Source organism: Borostomias antarcticus (assembly GCF_949987555.1).
Source record: "Borostomias antarcticus genome assembly, chromosome: 15".
Classification (NCBI taxonomy): domain Eukaryota; kingdom Metazoa; phylum Chordata; class Actinopteri; order Stomiiformes; family Stomiidae; genus Borostomias; species Borostomias antarcticus.
In genome coordinates this window covers 16418114-16436400 of record NC_140248.1, presented here as the reverse complement: position 1 = coordinate 16436400, position 18287 = coordinate 16418114, and the positions used below count along the sequence as shown (strand labels likewise).

The following is an 18287-nucleotide window of genomic DNA, read 5'->3' as shown; positions in this document are numbered from 1 at the left end:
GGAGAGCCTAGTTTGGCTTGGCTTGGCTGCTCTATCTCTCTCTGTGTCTCTGCCTATTGTTTGGTTCAGTATCCTAGTAAAGTCAAAGTAAAAGTCTATTTTATTTGTCACATACTCCATTCAAACAAGTAGGATGTGCAGTGAAATGTTTTTGCTAGCTCCCAAGTGTGCTTAATAAGTAAAAAGCAAAGTAAATAAAATGCTGAAGTAAAATACAAAATATACAAATATATATACTGTTAATAGAATTTAATGAGTTGAGGATATGCATGGTTTAATTTATAGTTAAATAACTACACGTCTATGATGTACAAAATGGTATATCATCCTAGACAATGCTTAACATACCTGTACCTCCCTGTTATCTCTCCGTTCCAGGACATTGTGAGTGTTACTAAAGATGTCCGATAGTGTGGATATTGAAGAGAAACCGCCAGCCCCCCCCTTGAGAATGAACAGTAGTTCCAGAGACTCTTCATCAGTGAACCTCGGCTCCAAACCTCTCCCAATGGCTCCTGAAGAGAAGAACAAGAAAGTCCGCCTGCGCTCCATCTTCCCAGGGGGAGACAAGAGTGAGTAGGCCCCCTAACCCTACCCCTAACCCTCTTAACCCTACCTCTGACCCCAACCCCTAAACCCTACCCCTAACCCTACCCCTAAACCTAACCCCCTTCACCCTACCCCTAAACCTTAGGTTCTAGAGAATCACAGAACGGCCGCCAGGTGGCCTTGTAAACCCCCCCCCCCCCCCCCCGTCGACAAATCGCTAGCAACCCCCTCACGGTTCAAATCCTGCCTCCTCCTGGACACATGTCAAAGTGTCCTTGGGCAAGACACTGAACCCCAAATTGCTCCCAATGAGCAGGCTAGCACCTTGCATGGCAGCTACCGCCATTGGTGTGTGAATGTGTGTGTGAATGGGTGAATGAGAGGCCATTGTAAAGCGCTTTGGATAAAAGTGCTATATAAGTGCAATCCATTTACCACTGGATACACCCCTGATGTAGCTAATATTGTGCCTCCTAATGACATGACGTATATGACGTCTGAAAAGTAAGGGCCCTAGAATAGATACTTGTGGGACCCCACATGTCATTCAAATGTTTTTTGAGTTGTCATCACCAAGGGCAACAAAAAACTCTCGGCCAATTAGATGGACCATAGAGGCCGACTCAGTTCTCAAGTCTTCCAATAAGGACATCATGATCTACAGTGTGGAAAGCTGCGCTGTAGAGAGACTGAACAACTGACCTCTTTATCAGTAACATGACTCAAGGCTCGATGCCCTTTGTTTTCCCCCATCAGCGAATAAGAAGAAAGAGAAGGAGCGTCCAGAGATCTCCCTGCCCTCCGATTTCGAGCACACCATCCATGTTGGCTTTGACGCAGTCACAGGAGAGTTCACCGTCAGTACACCCTTCAGTGACCTTTCCTACATTAACTCAGACCTCCAGTACACTTAGACTGGATCTGACCTATGGCCTTCAAACTTTGACCTCTCCTCCCAGGGCATCCCGGAGCAGTGGGCGCGGCTCCTCCAGACCTCCAACATCACCAAGCTGGAGCAGAAGAAGAACCCCCAGGCCGTCCTGGACGTCCTCAAGTTCTACGACTCCAAAGAGAAGGTCAACAACCAGAAGTACATGAGCTTCACTTCTGGAGGTACGGGATCCCAGCACACACACTCTCTCACGCACGCACGCACGCACGCAGTCTTATACTGTACATACAGCAATCAGATTTAGATATACACGTCTGAGCAACAGTGTTAATTGATATGTGATGCTTCACTCTGTTACTGTAAGAAATGGGACAAATTGTGATGCTTCCTCTGTTTCAGACAAATCAGCACATGGGTACATAGCAGCTAACACTCTGGTAAGTCCTCATTCACCTAAAACCCCTTATCTCACCCAGTTGTTCTTCCCATTCTGTGTTCAGGATTCAGCCTAGAGATGCAATAAAAGTGGAATACAAATATTTGAATATTAGGCATATACAGCTTTTTAAATGCCTCAAAAACAAATCACATTTAAATGACATGGCACATTGATAGCTTCTACTTCTACTTCTCTGTTAGGACCACAGGCTGACTCCTCTAGTATCTTCTACCCTGATCTCAGATGACAGTCTGAGAGAATGTCCAAACTTCCCTTCGGAAATCAGCCTAAAAGGACAATATGTAAGTTGTGCTGCAAGAGTAAACACAGTTAATGTCCAGCGCCTGGAGCCTGGTTGGAGCAGTCTGGGTTCACCTACTCCCAAATAAGACAATAGACCGATGTTCTGTGTTGCTGGTTGAGTCTTAGCATGTTCACATGTGCATTTTTTTAAAACTGTGGAGACCCAACACTGAATTTTAGAAATTGCTGTAGCAAAGCCAAAGAGCAGTCTACTATGTAAGATAGGAGGCTCTCTCTTGATTTATTATAGCAATATAGACATATTTTAATGTTTAAAATCTTACATTTTACTGACTTGTCTCCTGACTTATCCTCAGCCATGGATACTATTTTTATATTTCAGAATTATGAAAACCATGGTCTCACATTGACTCCCAACAGATTAGGGGTTTAGTAGCTATACTCTCTGCAGCAGTGGTGATATTTGAATGATAACTGGACAGGTTAGTTACTTATGGCACTAGAAAGTCTAATCTCAACCACTGTTATTGTATAATTTATTTTATACAGTACTCTCTTTTAGTGGCTTCTTCCTCAATGCTTTCTTTTTTCTCGGGTTGTGGACTGGATGGTCGAATTTTCTGGACTGGATGGAAAGTGTTTCCTTCAGAGTAAGAAGAGTTTCTGTGAGGGACTGAGAGAGAGGACTTTACCCTCATACCTCGTTCCATCGTTTTATTGGTTTGTCACATTTTTGTTGGCCTTCTCTGACGGTCTTCCATCTTCAGTATTATTGTCAGGGGGGTCACTGGCCCTTGGCAGGGCTTATGTTTGGTGGAGTCTGGACGCCGGACATTCTCTATAAATAATGCCGTTTTTTTATAGGCAGGCCTGTATCACACACACACACACACACACACACACACATACACACACACAAATGTACACAAGCACCACACCCTATTGTATCAAGGGATCAACCCTCTGCAATAAAGAACCCAGAGCAAGCAGAGCCTGAGTCACTGCAAACAACTCCCACTCAGAGAAACTCGGGTACGAGTTATAGTGCAGGTCTCTTAGGTCTCCTAGCAGAGACAACAGCAGGATCTCATATAGGAGCTTAGTTTCTGCATCGATCACCTTGGCATCCTCGTATATCGTAGGTCAACAGCAAGGTCTGGTCATCTGCAGTTTGTTCCCTCAACATGATCTGCCTTTTCTAAGAAGTAGGTCATCACCAGCGAGCATCTCCCCTAGACGACACTGCACATGAGGAGAGCTAATGCACAAAGAGAGATGATGGTGATGATGATGATGATGATGATGGTGATGATGCTAGGACAGCGTAGCCCCTATCCCTCCGTAGCCGCCCACTGCCCCTCTCCGTCCCCTTTGCTCTTCAATGTTGTGTGGGTTTATGTTGAGTAAATCCTCCCATTTTCGACCTTCACATTCAGAACCGACTGCTGTCGTCTGGGCCTCCTGTCAGCCTTAGAACCTGCAGCGCATTATTTGACAAGGTAATTCCTTCATGTTACTTTCCATGCACTGTATTGGCTGTGACTAAATTCAACCATTTGATCTCCTAATGTTGTTGATGCCAGATTAACTAAGATGTCCCTACGCTGCTGAATGCTGGATATACATTTCTTCCCATCCGCCAGATGTTTGATTTGAGACATTGTAGACACATCATCACTCTCTACATGTATGTTGTGTTGGGGGAATGGGATTAGATGTGATACTTTTCTAAATAGCAGAACATACTGTAGATGCAATAGATTCTTCTGTTATATCACTTGGCTGGAAGACATTCTCTATCCAGCCCATCCTTAGAGAGGCAGGGCAGGGGAATACCAATGAGGGTTGTGATTATTGTCAAATTCCTGCATGCTTGATCCCATGTTCCTCCCACCCTTCTCCACATGGCCAGTAAGTGCCTCTGCTAGAACTACACCAGCTCTGGATATTACCGCATGGCTCTGGGATAAACACTGCTAGCACTGCCGTTAGCTAGTTGCTACACTACTCACTGTTAGCTAGCTGTTAACACTGTTAACACCTTCATCTCTGCTCTGCTGTGGTCTTCAGCTCCGTCTGCCCTGTAGTTCTAGAGTCACAGAACAACCCTGTGTGTTTGAGGTTCACCTTCATCACCTCCACCGTGAGCATGTAATACTAAGGACAGGAGATAGGAAAGGAGGAGAGTAGATAGGTAGTGAGGAGATAGGTAAGGAGGAGAGGAGATAGGTAAGGAGGAGAAGAGATAGGTAGTGATAAGAGGAGATAGGGAATGAGGAGAGGAGATAGGAACTGAGGGGAGGAGATAGGGAATGAGGAGAGGAGATAGGAAATGAGGAGAGGAGATAGGTAGGGAGGAGAGGAGATAGGTAGGGAGGAGAGGAGATAGGGAATGAGGAAAGGAGATAGGGAATGAGGATAGGAGATAGGGACTGAGGAGAGGAGATGGGGACTGAGGAGAGGATATAGGAACTGAGGGGAAGAGATGGGGAATGAGGAGAGGATATAGGAACTGAGGGGAGGAGATAGGGAATGAGGAGATAGGGAGTGAGGAGAGGAGACAGGGAGTGAGGAGAGGAGATAGGGACTGAGAAGAGGAGATGGGGACTGAGGCGAAGAGATAGGTAGTGAGGAGATAGGTAGTGAGGAAAGGAGACAGGGAGTGAGGAGAGGAGGCATGGAGTGATGAGAGGAGATAGGGAGTGAGGAGAGGAGATAGGTAGTGAGGAGAGGAGGCAGGGAGTGAGGAGAGGAGATAGGGACTGAGAAGAGGAGATGGGGAGTGAGGAAAGGAAATAGGTAGTGAGGAGATAGATAGTGAAGAGAAGAGAAAGGCACTTTATTACTAGTTACTAGTCGAGGTAATTATATAATAGGTAATTATCAGGTAATTCAAGAGGTACTGAGTCCCTGCATGGCTGAATGGTGAGTTGGCCAGCCACCGCTCCAGACCTGGCCTTCGCTACGCTCTGCCGCTGCATTTATTCTCATCCAGCTTTATCTGCCATCATAGTCTGCATGCTGAGCCCTGGAACTGGATGAAATCCCTCCTGCGCTACAGTAGTGTGATGGATGAGTCAGTGTGATGGATGAGTCCCAGATGGCACCTCTGGCTCGGATCAACCCTGACCATGTGCTGCTCACTCAGCGGACCGGGATGGTCGTAAACTAGCCAGGCTCCCAGACCACACTGCTTCCTTCAGCTCAGCAGTGCTCTGAATCACTATGAGTCACCTGATGACTCCTCCCCTACAGGCCGGTGCTGTTTAATACCGTGTGTGCGAGAGGTAGAGTACAGGCAGGGTGATGTGTTTGTCACTGAACATTGAGGCTTGTGATTGGTTAGTGATCAGGATGTACAGTATCGCGGCACCCGATCTGACTGTTTGTCTACATGTTGTATCTGGGCAGCTCTAAGAGCCGACAGCCCCTGGACACCATTCAGACCCACAGAGGACATGGCGGGGATACTGCTCCATGTGCTCTCTCTCTCTCTCTCTCTCTCTCTCTCTCTCTCTCACACACACAGCAGATGTTTCTCTTGTGAAATTCCTCACCCTCCCATTCACGACACTCCCTTAATAATGTTGGCTGTCTCACCCCCCTGCCTCAGACTGCCACACACACTGCCAGGCCCTGGTGTATATCCTTGCACACATAGTCCCCTGTCATGCAACGATGTCCCACTGTCTTGTCTCACTCTTCTCAAGTACAGTACACTAGACAGTACCCTAATCTGTTTTCTATTAGTCATCTTTCTATCCAGTCAAGATTTAGTGAAACTCTTCCTGACTTCAACAGCACAGGCTTTGTACTATTATGGGCTACATAAAAGAAATTGGACTGTTCGTGCCTCTCATTTTTAAGCTCTTAGTAACTTCTGATGATTGGGATAGGAGACTATTTTCTTTACTGTTTCACTTCTGACCCTCTGGGAGTTGACGCCAGAGCATATCTGCTTACTGCACATCTCAGACTAGTTTACACTACTGGTTTATTGTAGGCCTTGATAGGTCAGTTGAGTATGTTGTAGGTTATTTTAGGTCAGTTTGTTGTAGCCCATGATAGGTCAACCTAGTTTGTTGTGTGCTATTTTAGGCCAGTTTAGTTTGTTGTAGGCCATGATAAATCAGTTAAGTTTGTTGTAGGCTAAGATTTACATATTATTTAGTCGTTTTAATTTGTTGTTGTCTCTGAAAGGTCAGTATAGTTTGTTGTAAGATAAGATAGCCCAGTTCAGTTGTTGAGTCGAACCCATACCTGACCTCGGAACCGGAGCTGAGGCTGGTGGATAAACTCTGGGTTCTCTGCGCTGCTGGACTTCCCGGCCTCACCGTGGCCTCTCCTCATTGTTGACCCGTATCCGACCCGTATCCGACCCGTGTCCCTCCGCCGTGGGGGCGGACCCAGCGGTGCTCCGCCATCCCAGGCCGCGCTCAGCAGACGTCTTTTATGACGCCATGTTTTTAACCCCCCCCAGGGCGCCAAGACCTCGTCGTCAGAGCCGCCGATAGCTCCACCCGTGTCTGAGGAGGAGGACGAGGAAGAGGAAGAGGAGGAGGAGGAGGAGGATGACGACGACGAGCTGCCGCCGGTCATCGCGCCTCGACCCGAGCACACTAAATCTGTGAGTGGGCGCTTCTGAACAATGACCTCATGCATCGATCCTCTGGTAGAAACCCCGACGCTGCTCAGCTGGCGGGCATATGCGTGTGTGTGTGTGTGTGTGTGTGTGTGTGTGTGTGTGTGTGTGTCCCTGCCAGACCGTGCTGACGGCGGTGTCCTGCTTCTCATCCTCACAGATCTACACACGCTCTGTCATGGAGCCCATCAAGCCCCCCGCCCCGGTGAAGGAGGTGACCACGCCCCCGGAGTCGCAGGTCCAGCCGGAGAACACGTCCAGCACGCTGTACCGCCATACTGACCGGCAGAGGAAGAAGTCCAAAATGACAGACGAGGAGATCCTAGAACGACTGAGTATGTCTCTTTATACACCCACAGAACCATATAGATTAGTGTGTGTGTGTGTGTGTGTGTGTGCGTGCGTGCGTGCGTGCGTGCGTGCGTGCGCGCGCGCGTGCGCGCATGATGTGCCTGCACCCGGCTCTGATCTAAAGGCATCCTACAGCAGTGATTGGTTTGGGCTGCTCATGAAGCCTGGGGTTAAAGGTTAAAGCCTAAGGATGGCCGGGTGGTCCTCATAGACAGAGTGCTCCTTGAGCCCTGTTGGCCTAACCCTAACCCTTTCCAAAAATATCAGCATGGCTCTGGGCAGGCCAAACTCCCAGCATGCACCAGGCAGTGGAGATGAGTGTATTTGGCTACAGTAGCCAGCACGCCCAGCAGGACACGCCCCTAAGTGACAGAGGTGTATTCATGCATGGGTGACCCTTTGCATGGCGATTCTTTTGTGTGTGTGTGTGTCTGTGTGTGTGTGTGTGTGTGTGTGTGTGTGTGTGTGTGTGTGTGTGTGTGTCTGTGTGTGTGTTTGACTGTATGTGAGTGCCTATGTGTGTTTGCCCGCTCAACCTAACCTGCCTATTGTTGACATTGGCACACTCTAATCAAAAAACATCTTTCTTCCAGGGAGCATTGTAAGTGTGGGGGACCCCAAAAAGAAGTACACTCGCTTTGAGAAAATAGGACAGGGGTAAGTCCGCCTTCAATCCCGATCCACTCGCCACCTCAATGGCTGGGAGCAGAGTAGCAGGCCTGTCCCGGAGACAGGGGGCCCAGTCAGCAGACGACAGAGACGGAGAGAGAGAATGAGGGAGGGAGAGAAGGAATTAGGGAGGTTGAAGGATCTGTGAGAGAGGAAAGAGTAGTGGAGAGGAAATGAGAACTTTATCCAGGCATGGCCAGGCGCCAGGTTTGCTCACTCTCCCGCTCTCTTGCTCTTTTGCTCTCTCTCTCTCTCTCTTTCTCTCTCTCTTTCTGAGAGCTGGAGTCTGGAGTGAGCTTAGCCCTGACATCACCACTTAGAACGACAGCATCAGTATCTCTGCAGTCTCTCTCTGTAGTCTCTCTCTGCAGTCTCTCTCTGCAGTCTCTCTCTGGAGTCTCTCTCTGTAGTCTCTCTCTGCAGTCTCTCTCTGGAGTCTCTCTCTGCAGTCTCTCTCTGGAGTCTCTCTGTAGTCTCTCTCTGCAGTCTCTCTCTGTAGTCTCTCTCTGCAGTCTCTCTCTGTAGTCTCTCTCTGTAGTCTCTCTCTGCAGTCTCTCTCTGCAGTCTCTCTCTGCAGTCTCTCTCTGCAGTCTCTCTCTGGAGTCTCTCTCTGTAGTCTCTCTCTGCAGTCTCTCTCTGGAGTCTCTGCCTCCCGCTCATCAAGACTTTCTGATCAAAGACGATCCTCAGACACACTGGGAAACACAAGCCACTGTGCAGCTTTTAGCTGGACTGGTTTGGCCTCCAGAAGCTGTTCCTGCTACAATAGGTTTTGTTACTTGAGAGCTCCCTGATATTACTACCCTTGCCCTGGCCAACACACGCCGTCACCTCTGGAGAGCAGACCAGAAGCTTCCATGTGTCCCGTTTTACACCAGTATGGACCAGTATAGTTCCACATGTCCCCTACAGATCATCATAGACCAGTATAGATCCACATGTCCCCTATAGACCAGCATAGACCAGTATAGATCCACATGTCCCCTATAGACCAGTATAGATCCACATGTTTCCTGTAGACCAGCATAGACCAGTATAGATCCACATGTTCCCTGTAGACCAGTATAGATTAGTACAGACCTGTATAGACCAGTACAGACCAGTATAGATCCACATGTCCCCCTTTACACAAGTATAGACCAGTATAGATCCACATGTTCTCTGTAGACCAGTATAGATTAGTACAGACCTGTATAAACCAGTACAGACCAGTATAGTGCTTCTTGAAGAAGTGAGTTTTGAGCCTGCGGTGAAAGATGGGCAGCGACTCTGCTGTCCTGTCCAGTATTGACCAGTTTAGGTCTGACCTGTATAGACCAGTATAAACCAGTATAGTACGTTGCCTACCACTGATACCTGCCTGCCGGCCCCTGCAGCAGCTGACTACACTAAACACCAGCACTCCATTATTTATGGCTCTGACAAGCAGTGAAGCCTCACAGTCCAGGAGAGAGAGAGAGAGAGAGAGAGAGAGAGAGAGAGAGAGAGAGAGAGAGAGAGAGAGAGAGAGAGAGAGAGAGAGAGAGAGAGAGAGAGAGAGAGAGAGAGAGAGAGAGAGAGAGAGAGAGAGAGAGAGAGAGAGAGAGAGAGAGAGAGAGAGAGAGAGAGAGAGAGAGAGAGAGAGGAATAAGAAGAGAGATTAGTGATTCAAGCTACAGTAACATAGGATGTAAACCACGTCCCCCATTGTCATGTTAAATGGTTGTTATCTCTAGCGAGCTGGCCAGGTGTAACAGACTGGCAGCGTGGAAACGTGAGCGGGCAGGTTACAGTAGCTGGTGACAGAGGGAGGCACTAGGTGACTGTGTCTCTCTGTCAGCAGAAACTAGGCTGAGGTTCACCATGTGAAACCCAACACCAGCCTAGCCTGCAGGTAAAACACAGGCAGCAGCCATGTCTGCTCCCGGTTAAGACCTCTTTTGAGTGGATTCAGAAGTGGAAATGTTATGAAACAAAGAGGGCCTCAGTCAGGAAGAAATATGACACTGCTGCCCACTATCGCCCAGGCTGCACTGCACCCCCAGGACAGGGGCAACTGGGTCTTTCCCCCGGGGCAGAGAGCAGAGTGGGGTGTTACAGACATCAGACTGGGGGTGTTACAGACAGCAGAGTGGGGTGTTACAGACAGCAGAGTAGGGTGTTACAGACAGCAGAGTGGGATGTTACAGACTGCAGAGTGGGATGTTACAGACTGCAGAGTGGGGGTTTTACAGACTGCAGAGTGGGGGTGTTACAGACTGCAGAGTGGGGGTTTTACAGACTGCAGAGTGGGGGTGTTACAGACTGCAGAGTGGGGGTGTTACAGACTGCAGAGTGGGGGTGTTACAGACTGCAGAGTGGGGGTGTTACAGACTGCAGAGTGGGGGTGTTACAGACTGCAGAGTGGGGGTGTTACAGACTGCAGAGTGGGGGTGTTACAGACTGCAGAGTGGGGTGTTACAGATTGCAGATTGGGGTGTTACAGACAGCAGACTGGGGATGTTACGGACACCAGAGTGGGGTGTTACAGACACCAGAGTGGGGGTGTTACAGACAGCAGAGTGGGGTGTTACAGACAGCAGATTGGTGGCTTACAGACAACAGAGAGGTTTTACAGGGGCACCAACGTGCCTGCCAAAACTCTTCTCTAAACAATAAGATCTTTCATGACATTTGTTTAATCTAACAGATTAAATAAAAAATTAAAAAAGCAGGCTACTTCAAAGTGCATAATCCCGAGCTGCCAGCTCCTGGAACCTGCTTTCAGACGCCACATAAACAACTCAGACTGCTGTTGACAGAGAGAGGCGGTCGGGCCCTCAGTTAGAGGCGGGTGTTATTTCCTCACAAGACTTTTTATAGAAATCAGAGGAAGGTCAATTCACTGACTGTTTTACAGCCCCCATTATTGTACACAGCATAGCCATAACCCAGAGACAAACAGCACTACCTCTCCTGTGGCTAATGGCCAATACTGCCCTCTAGTGGCGTAATTAAGGGATGTCTGAATACACTAAGGAATGTCCTGTGCATTGTCATACAGTAAGTCATACAGTAGTAGTCATACAATAGACCTACTGTATATAGAAAAGTTAGACCTACAGTATTCTACTGTGTGAGCAGGTGTCCAGCATAAAAGAGTTGGAAGGACTGGTTTTGTGCATCTCTCATCTGTCAGCCTCTTCGATGTTGAACTAGTGTGTTTACCCGTGTCTCCACAGGGCCTCTGGGACTGTGTACACAGCCATTGATATTGCGACTGGCCAGGAGGTAAGCTTCTCTCCACTCCCCCGAAGTCACCTCAGGAAACCACCTCAGTGTCTCCACCCACTGCATCCTCATCTGTATTTCCTGTTCCTAGGTATTCCAGGCATCCCCACCTGACTTCCTTCCTTGTGCTGTCTGACGCTGCTGTCTCTGGCTCTCTCTCCCCTAGGTGGCCATCAAACAGATGAACCTGCAGCAGCAGCCCAAGAAGGAGCTCATCATCAACGAGATACTGGTCATGAGGGAAAACAAGAACCAGAACATAGTCAACTACCTGGACAGGTCTGCCTCACGCCGTGCATTCATTTAAACAACATGTGGCCAACTGCTGGAGCTGGACACACACTCCTCAGACAAATACACCTCAATAGCCTTAAGTAGCTGCTGTGATTGACAACCATAATACAAACATGGCTCCTTCCCTCTCCCAACTGTCTCTCTTTCTCTCTCTCTCACACACACACACACACAAACACACACACACACACACACACACACACACACACATACAGCAAGTATTCTAGGCATGCATAAAGGAACAAACTCACTTCAGCACTGATAGGCCTATCTTTCTCATTTGTTGCACTCTACTTCTTCTTCTTCGTGCGGGTTAGGTGTTGTGTTCTCCTCTCCTCCCCAGGCTCGGGGCCGAGGGGCTATCCTCTTACCACCCCGAGCCTGGGTGAGAGGTCACCCGGGAATATATCCGGGCACACCTCCAGGAGCCATGTCATCATTTTGTAATCCAAAACCATCAGGCCATGCATTCCGTTGGGTGTCCGGTTTGTTCCTCAGCGCCACACTTGCACGCCGCACAGGATACCAAGCCCCACCTGTGCATCGATGAGCGGAAGTGTCCGATGCCGGTCCGGAGGCGATTAAGCCTCACCCACGCCGGTCTGGGTAAGTCCATCCCAGGAGGGGAAGGACCGGCGGCCGGGATGAAATCATGGATTCTGGAGGTGTTTGCCTCCCACTCCGCACGCCAGATGTAGTCCGCCCATCCTGCCTCACTGATGTTAAGATCTCTGCATTGCTGCAGGAGATCCCGTGCCACAGGCACAAAAGTGTGTCTCGATGCCGGGGAGGCTCCGCTGTTGCAGTGAGCCTGTCATGGAGCAGGTGGTTAGGCTCCACGGCCCAGCAGGCAAGACGTGCTGTGGTTCCTGTGCAGAACCACAAACCGGTGCCCAATATTCACTGGTGGAGTAGACCAGGGCTAGGGCTGCCGTGCGCAGTGTTTTTGCGCCGGCACCCCAGCCTGATCGGACCAGTCGCCTCATCAACACCACACGAGCTGTTAACTTCTTGCGCAGTGACTCGAGGTCTTGGTGGAACGTGAGCGACCTGTCCAATGTCACGCTGAGATAGGTTGGTTCGGCGCTGCATGGCAGGAGCGTTCCATCCATGTGCACTTGGAGCTCACGTTTGGCTTCCTTGTTGTTAAGGTGGAAGGCTGCCGACACCGTCTTTGCCTTGCTGAGCTTCAATCTCCATTTCCGGAGTAACATTGGACAGGTCGCTCAGTATGCCGCTAGTGTCTGCATGTCCTGGCTCAGTGTCTCCTCCACGGCCTGCCAGTCTCCAGCTGAGTACACCAGCGCAAGGTGTGTAGATGTTATAAAGGAAGGGCCAGGACAGATCCCTGGGAGACGCCGTTCTTAAGGCGTTGCAACCTGCTTCGCTGTCCGCTACCGGTGGTGAGGGTGAAGCTGCGGTTTCAGACAAGCTCCATGATCATGCTGACCATGTGTCTGTCCGGCAGCAGGCGGAGCAGCTTGCAAGTGAGGCCGCGGTGCCATACGGTGTCGTAGGCAGCCGTCAGGTCTATAAAGACGGCTCCGGCTTTCTTTTTAGCTGAAAAGCTGTTCTCGATGTCTTGAGTCATCAAAGTGACTTGATCTATGGTCGATCTCCCGCATCAGAACCTGGCCTGCTCCTGTGGGAGCAGTGGGTTGATGATTGGTTCGACGCGGGCGTAGATGAGGTGCTCGAGGATATTGAAGGGGATACAGATTTTGGGGATCTTGAGTTGGCGCAAGCAGGAAGAGAGGAACACTCTTGACCAGGACTTCAAGGTAGGCGTGGCATGGAGTATAAGCTCTGGGAAGATAGAATCAGGCCCCGGAGCTTTCCCTGGCTTTACATGCTGGAGGGCAGCAGCGAACTCCTCCGGTGTGAATTCACCGGAGATGTTACCGCCCCAAGGGTTGTGGCCTTCCAGAGGTCAGACACTTCTTTTGCCACGAGACGTGATGATTCACGGTCTTTCGACGCGCTTTCCCGAGGCCATTCCGTTGCGCAAGATAACTGCTCCCACGGTGGTACAAGCTTTGGTTAAAGGAGTAGTAAAGGGAAAATGCATGTTTAGCCCTGTTTTAAGGTTACTTATGATCATATACAATGGTTCAGATCAAAACTTTGACAAAACTAGCACTTTTGAGAAAGTCTGATAATTGCTCTATCACCGTTTTGGTCATACAATGGATGCGGAGGGGCACCTTGAAACATAATTCCAAAAACATGTTAAACTCTCAATTTCAAAGACAAGAAGCTCACTGAGGGGGTGATTGGTGTCCGTTGGTGTTCTGACATCAAATTCGCCACAAAGTATGAATCCTGTAGGGTTTTATTGATCATTTTATGAAATCCATTGACTTGTATTGACGCGACCGTTGTAGATGTGTAGATCAATCCGCAGAGGGGATTCAGGAAGCGGAACTACTTACGGTAGTTATTGTTATTGTTTATGTTGCTAGGCTACCTAGTTTGCGTAAGTTTACACACGTATGTGCTGCGACTAAATAGTTCTATGCTAAATATTTAAAAAAGCGTTTCCAGATGAACTAGAATCTTAGTTTATGGCGAATTATATGTCAGAACGCCAACTAACACCTCTGTGAGTATCTTGTCTTTGAAATCGAGAGTTTAACTTAAAAAGATTTTTTGAGATGCCCACCCACATCCATTGTATGACCAAAACGGTGGTAGAGCAATTATCAGACTTTCTCAAAAGTGCTAGTTTTGTCAACGTTTTGATCTGAACCATTGTATATGATCATAAGTAACCTTAAAACAGTGCTAAACATGCATTTTCCCTTTACTACTTCTTTAAGTTCTTCTCTGTGTTTGGGTTGCCTAAGGTAGTTCAAACCGATCAGGGCTCGAATTTCTTTACTCAGGTTCTCAAGCAGCTCGCACATTGCCGTTCAAGTGCATTCCATCCGGAGTCACAGGGGGCGCTAGAGCGTTTCCATGCCGCACTCAAGTCCATGCTGCGTGCCTACTGCTTGGAGTTTGAGAAAGACTGGAACAATGGCGTTCATTTGATGTTGTTTGCTGTAAGAGAAGTTGTGCAGGAGTCCTTGGGTTTCAGCCCCTCTGAGCTGGTCTTTGCTCACTCGGTAAGTGGCCCTTTGAAAATGATGAAGGAGATGTGATGTGAGTTCAACCTTTGATGGACCCTTTCGGAGTTCAGCTGCAGAAATCGCCCCTAGTGATGTCTCATCTCACACACTCTAGTAATGTCTCATCTCTTTCTCTCTCTCTCTCTGTCTCTCCCCTCCTCTCTCCCTCTTAATCTCTCTCTCTCGCCCACCTCTCTCTCCCCCACCTCTGTCTCTCTCTCTCCCTCCATCTCTCTCTCCCCCACCTCTCTCTCTCCCCCACCTCTCTCTCTCTCCCCCACCTCTCTCTCTCTCCCTCCATCTCTCTCTCTCCCCCACCTCTCTCTCTCTCCCTCACCTCTGTCTCTCTCTCTCCATCCATCTCGCTCTCTCCCCCACCTCTCTCTCTCCCTCCATCTCTCTCTCTCCCCCACCTCTCTCTCTTTCTCTCTCTCTCTCCCCTCCTCTGTCCCCCTTAATCTCTCTCTCTCCCCCACCTCTCTCTCTCCCTCACCTCTCTCTCTCCGTCCATCTCTCTCTTTCCCCCACCTCTCTCTCTCCCTCCATCTCTCTCTCTCCCCTCCTCTCTTCCTTAATCTCTCTCTCTCCCCCACCTCTCTCTCTCCCCCTCACCTCTGTCTCTCTCTCTCTCCGTCCATCTCTCTCTCTCCCCCACCTCTCTCTCTCTCTCTCTCTCCACAGTTACCTGGTTGGGGATGAGCTGTGGGTGGTGATGGAGTACTTGGCTGGGGGCTCCCTGACAGACGTGGTGACTGAGACCTGCATGGACGAGGGCCAGATCGCTGCGGTCTGCAGAGAGGTCAGAGGTCACACCAGAACCCTCCTAGTCGTCTACGGTTAACCTCACCGAGGTTGGCTCTAGCACTCAGTCATACCCTCAGAGGGTATGGGTCTCAGAGACCAGAGGTCGTGCTTGTCGTTGTTGTTGTTGTTGTTGTTGTTTGTTGTTGTTTGAGAGGCATGTCCCTCTTACTCTGATGACGTGTCTCCACAGTGTCTGCAGGCCCTAGACTTCCTGCACTCCAACCAGGTGATCCACAGAGACATCAAGAGCGATAACATCCTGCTGGGCATGGATGGCTCCGTCAAGCTCAGTGAGTGGCCAGTAGGGGGCAGTGAGGAGCCGGCCGGACCACAGTGTGCTGGGTTAGATGGGGTTGAATGTAGTGGCTTGAAACGGAGAAGCTGACATCTGCTGCGTCTCGGTCTCCTCCACAGCGGACTTTGGCTTCTGCGCCCAGATCACCCCGGAGCAGAACAAACGCAGCACCATGGTGGGCACGCCCTACTGGATGGCGCCAGAGGTGGTGACCCGCAAGGCCTACGGGCCCAAAGTGGACATCTGGTCCCTGGGCATCATGGCCATAGAGATGGTGGAGGGAGAGCCGCCCTACCTGAACGAGAACCCACTCAGGGTAAGACTGAGACCCACACCTATTGTACTACATGTGTGTATCCACTAGCTCCACTGTCATGAGACATGAGTAAGCCTTGTTCTCCTCGCGATATTAGTTATCTCCTGCTCCTCCCCTTACCTGACTCCTCCCACCTAACTGCTCCTCCCCCTACCTGACTCCTCCCACCTAACTGCCCCTCCCCATACCTGACTCCTCCCACCTAACTGTTCCTCCCCTTACCTGACTCCTCCCACCTAACTGCTCCTCCCTCTACCTGACTCCTCCCATCTAACTGCTCCTCCCCCTACCTTACTCCTCCCACCTAACTGCTCCTCCCCCTACCTAACTCCTCCCATCTAACTGCTCCTCCCCCTACCTGACTCCTCCCACCTAACTGCTCCTCCCCCTACCTGACTCCTCCCATCTAACTGCTCCTCCCCCTACCTAACTCCTCCCACCTAACTGCCCCTCCCCCTACCTGACTCCTCCCACCTAACTGCCCCTCCCCCTACCTGACTCTTCCCACCTAACTGACCCTCCCCCCCCCGCCCGCCAGGCCCTGTACCTGATTGCCACCAACGGCACGCCGGAGCTGCAGAACCCAGAGAGGCTGTCGTCCGTGTTCCGAGACTTCCTCAACCGCTGCCTGGAGATGGACGTGGACCGCAGAGGCTCGGCGAAGGAGCTCCTCCAGGTACGCGCTGCCACCCCGACCACCACCACAACTCAAAACACACCCATAACCCAGACGTCATGGGCGCACTGACCACCGCAACACTGTGACCTGACCTTAAAGTTGCACTGAAACGGACGTTTGAGATCATCTAACTTCCCTAGTTTGACGTATTTCTGACGCAAACAAGCTATGAGGGTGGGACATAATGTTTAGAGGAATTTGATTGGAACATTGACAAGTGGACGGGTTTTAAGAACTTTAGACAGATTCGATAGAAGGATAGCGTTGATTGACGGGTGGATGTTGTGAGATTATTGGCCTAAAATCTAAGGTACTTGTTTTACCTAATTGCACGTGACCTACCGTTTTCCAGGAAGTAAGAAATTATATACTTTGATATAAGATTACAACAAAAGTACAATTTTGATTTTTTTTTGGCATACATCGTTGAATAGGTGAACACTATGACCAATTATGTGAACCAAAATGGGACAGAATGCTTTTTTCATTTCAGTGCGACTTTAAACAGAAGTGAACCCTGATGTTCTGTTCCCTCTGTGTCCCCCCCCCCCCCCCTCCCCTCTGCAGCACTCCTTCCTGAAGCTGGCCAAGCCCCTCTCCAGCCTCACCCCTCTGATTGTAGCAGCGAAGGAAGCCATTAAGAACAGCAGCCGCTAGGGGGCCCCGTGCGTCCACACACACGCACACACACAGCCCTGCCTGCCGGAAGCCTGCTCCCGGGCGTGTGGGGGTTGTGTGACGGACCTCCTCTTGAGGAGGCTGGCCCAGCGGGGTCCTCCCTGTCTGCCTGCATCGCTGGCTGCAGAGCTGCCCTGCCTCCTCCTCTAGCCCCCCCCCCCTCCCCTCCCCGAACTCTGGACACATGGAGCAGTCCATCAGAAGCACGTGAGCCCGCTCATGGCATGTGTGTGTGTGGGTGTGTGTGGGTGCGTGTGTGTGGCTCCAAAACAAAACTAAAAAAAACGATAGAAAAAAGACTGAAAAAAAAATCACTTGTGCTCCTTTTCAAGACTGGTAGAACTATGGAGGGAAGCCGAGAGAACAGCAGCGTGGAGAGCCTGTGATTCCTTCCCTGTCCTGCCTTGCTCTCTTCTGCTCCAGCTCTTCTACGACGCTCCTTTAGGCCAGGCCCCCCCAGGCCACGCCCCCCCCCCCCCACAGGGAACACGAGACAGACTCCGGTCTTCTGAAACCAACATAAACCTGCATGACTATGGCTCTGTATAAACAACCTGCTCATCCCCTGCAGATGCTCCTATACAGTGTGTGTGTGTGTGTGTGTGTGTGTGTGCGTGTGTGCGTGCGTGCGTGCTTTTTTGGCGTCGGAGTGAGAGAGTCAGTAGGAATGTAAAGAGGTGGAGAATGTCCATCCTCGCCATCTGGCTTGGAACGGACGCCCCAACTCTGACACTGCTTAACACTGAGAGGCCTGACATAGAGACCCCCGGCTGCCCCCCGGCTGACCCCTGGCTGACCCCCGGCTGCCCCCTGGCTGACCTCCGGCTGCCCTGGGCTAACTCAGTCACCACCGGCTCACCGAAGGGCGCTGTGTCCTCAGATCAAAGCTAGGAAAGTAATTTTCATAACTCAAGTTCAACGTCATGATTTTGGAATGATAGACAATGTCCAGGTGTTGAGGTGAGGTAGCGAGGTGTGTCTTGACCCTTGTGTCTTGGCCCTTGTGTCTTGGCCCTTGTGTGCATGCAGTCAGACAGAGAGCACCTCCAGGTCATG

The 18287-nt window shown here is 50.2% G+C and overlaps 1 protein-coding gene across 1 annotated transcript; it reads left to right on the top strand.

The window, feature by feature from the left end:
- Positions 1-400: 400 nt before the first annotated feature.
- LOC311319066 (serine/threonine-protein kinase PAK 3) lies at positions 401-17210 on the top strand (the record flags this gene model as incomplete). The annotated part of the gene is made up of 14 exons (XM_084450517.1): positions 401-572; positions 1306-1406; positions 1509-1662; positions 1841-1878; positions 6625-6771; positions 6947-7121; positions 7731-7794; positions 11007-11055; positions 11222-11334; positions 15141-15258; positions 15454-15553; positions 15678-15874; positions 16413-16550; positions 17121-17210. 14 exons carry the CDS (start codon positions 401-403, stop codon positions 17208-17210), a joined length of 1656 nt encoding a protein of 551 aa, XP_084306643.1.
- Between the last annotated feature and the right edge of the window lie 1077 nt (positions 17211-18287).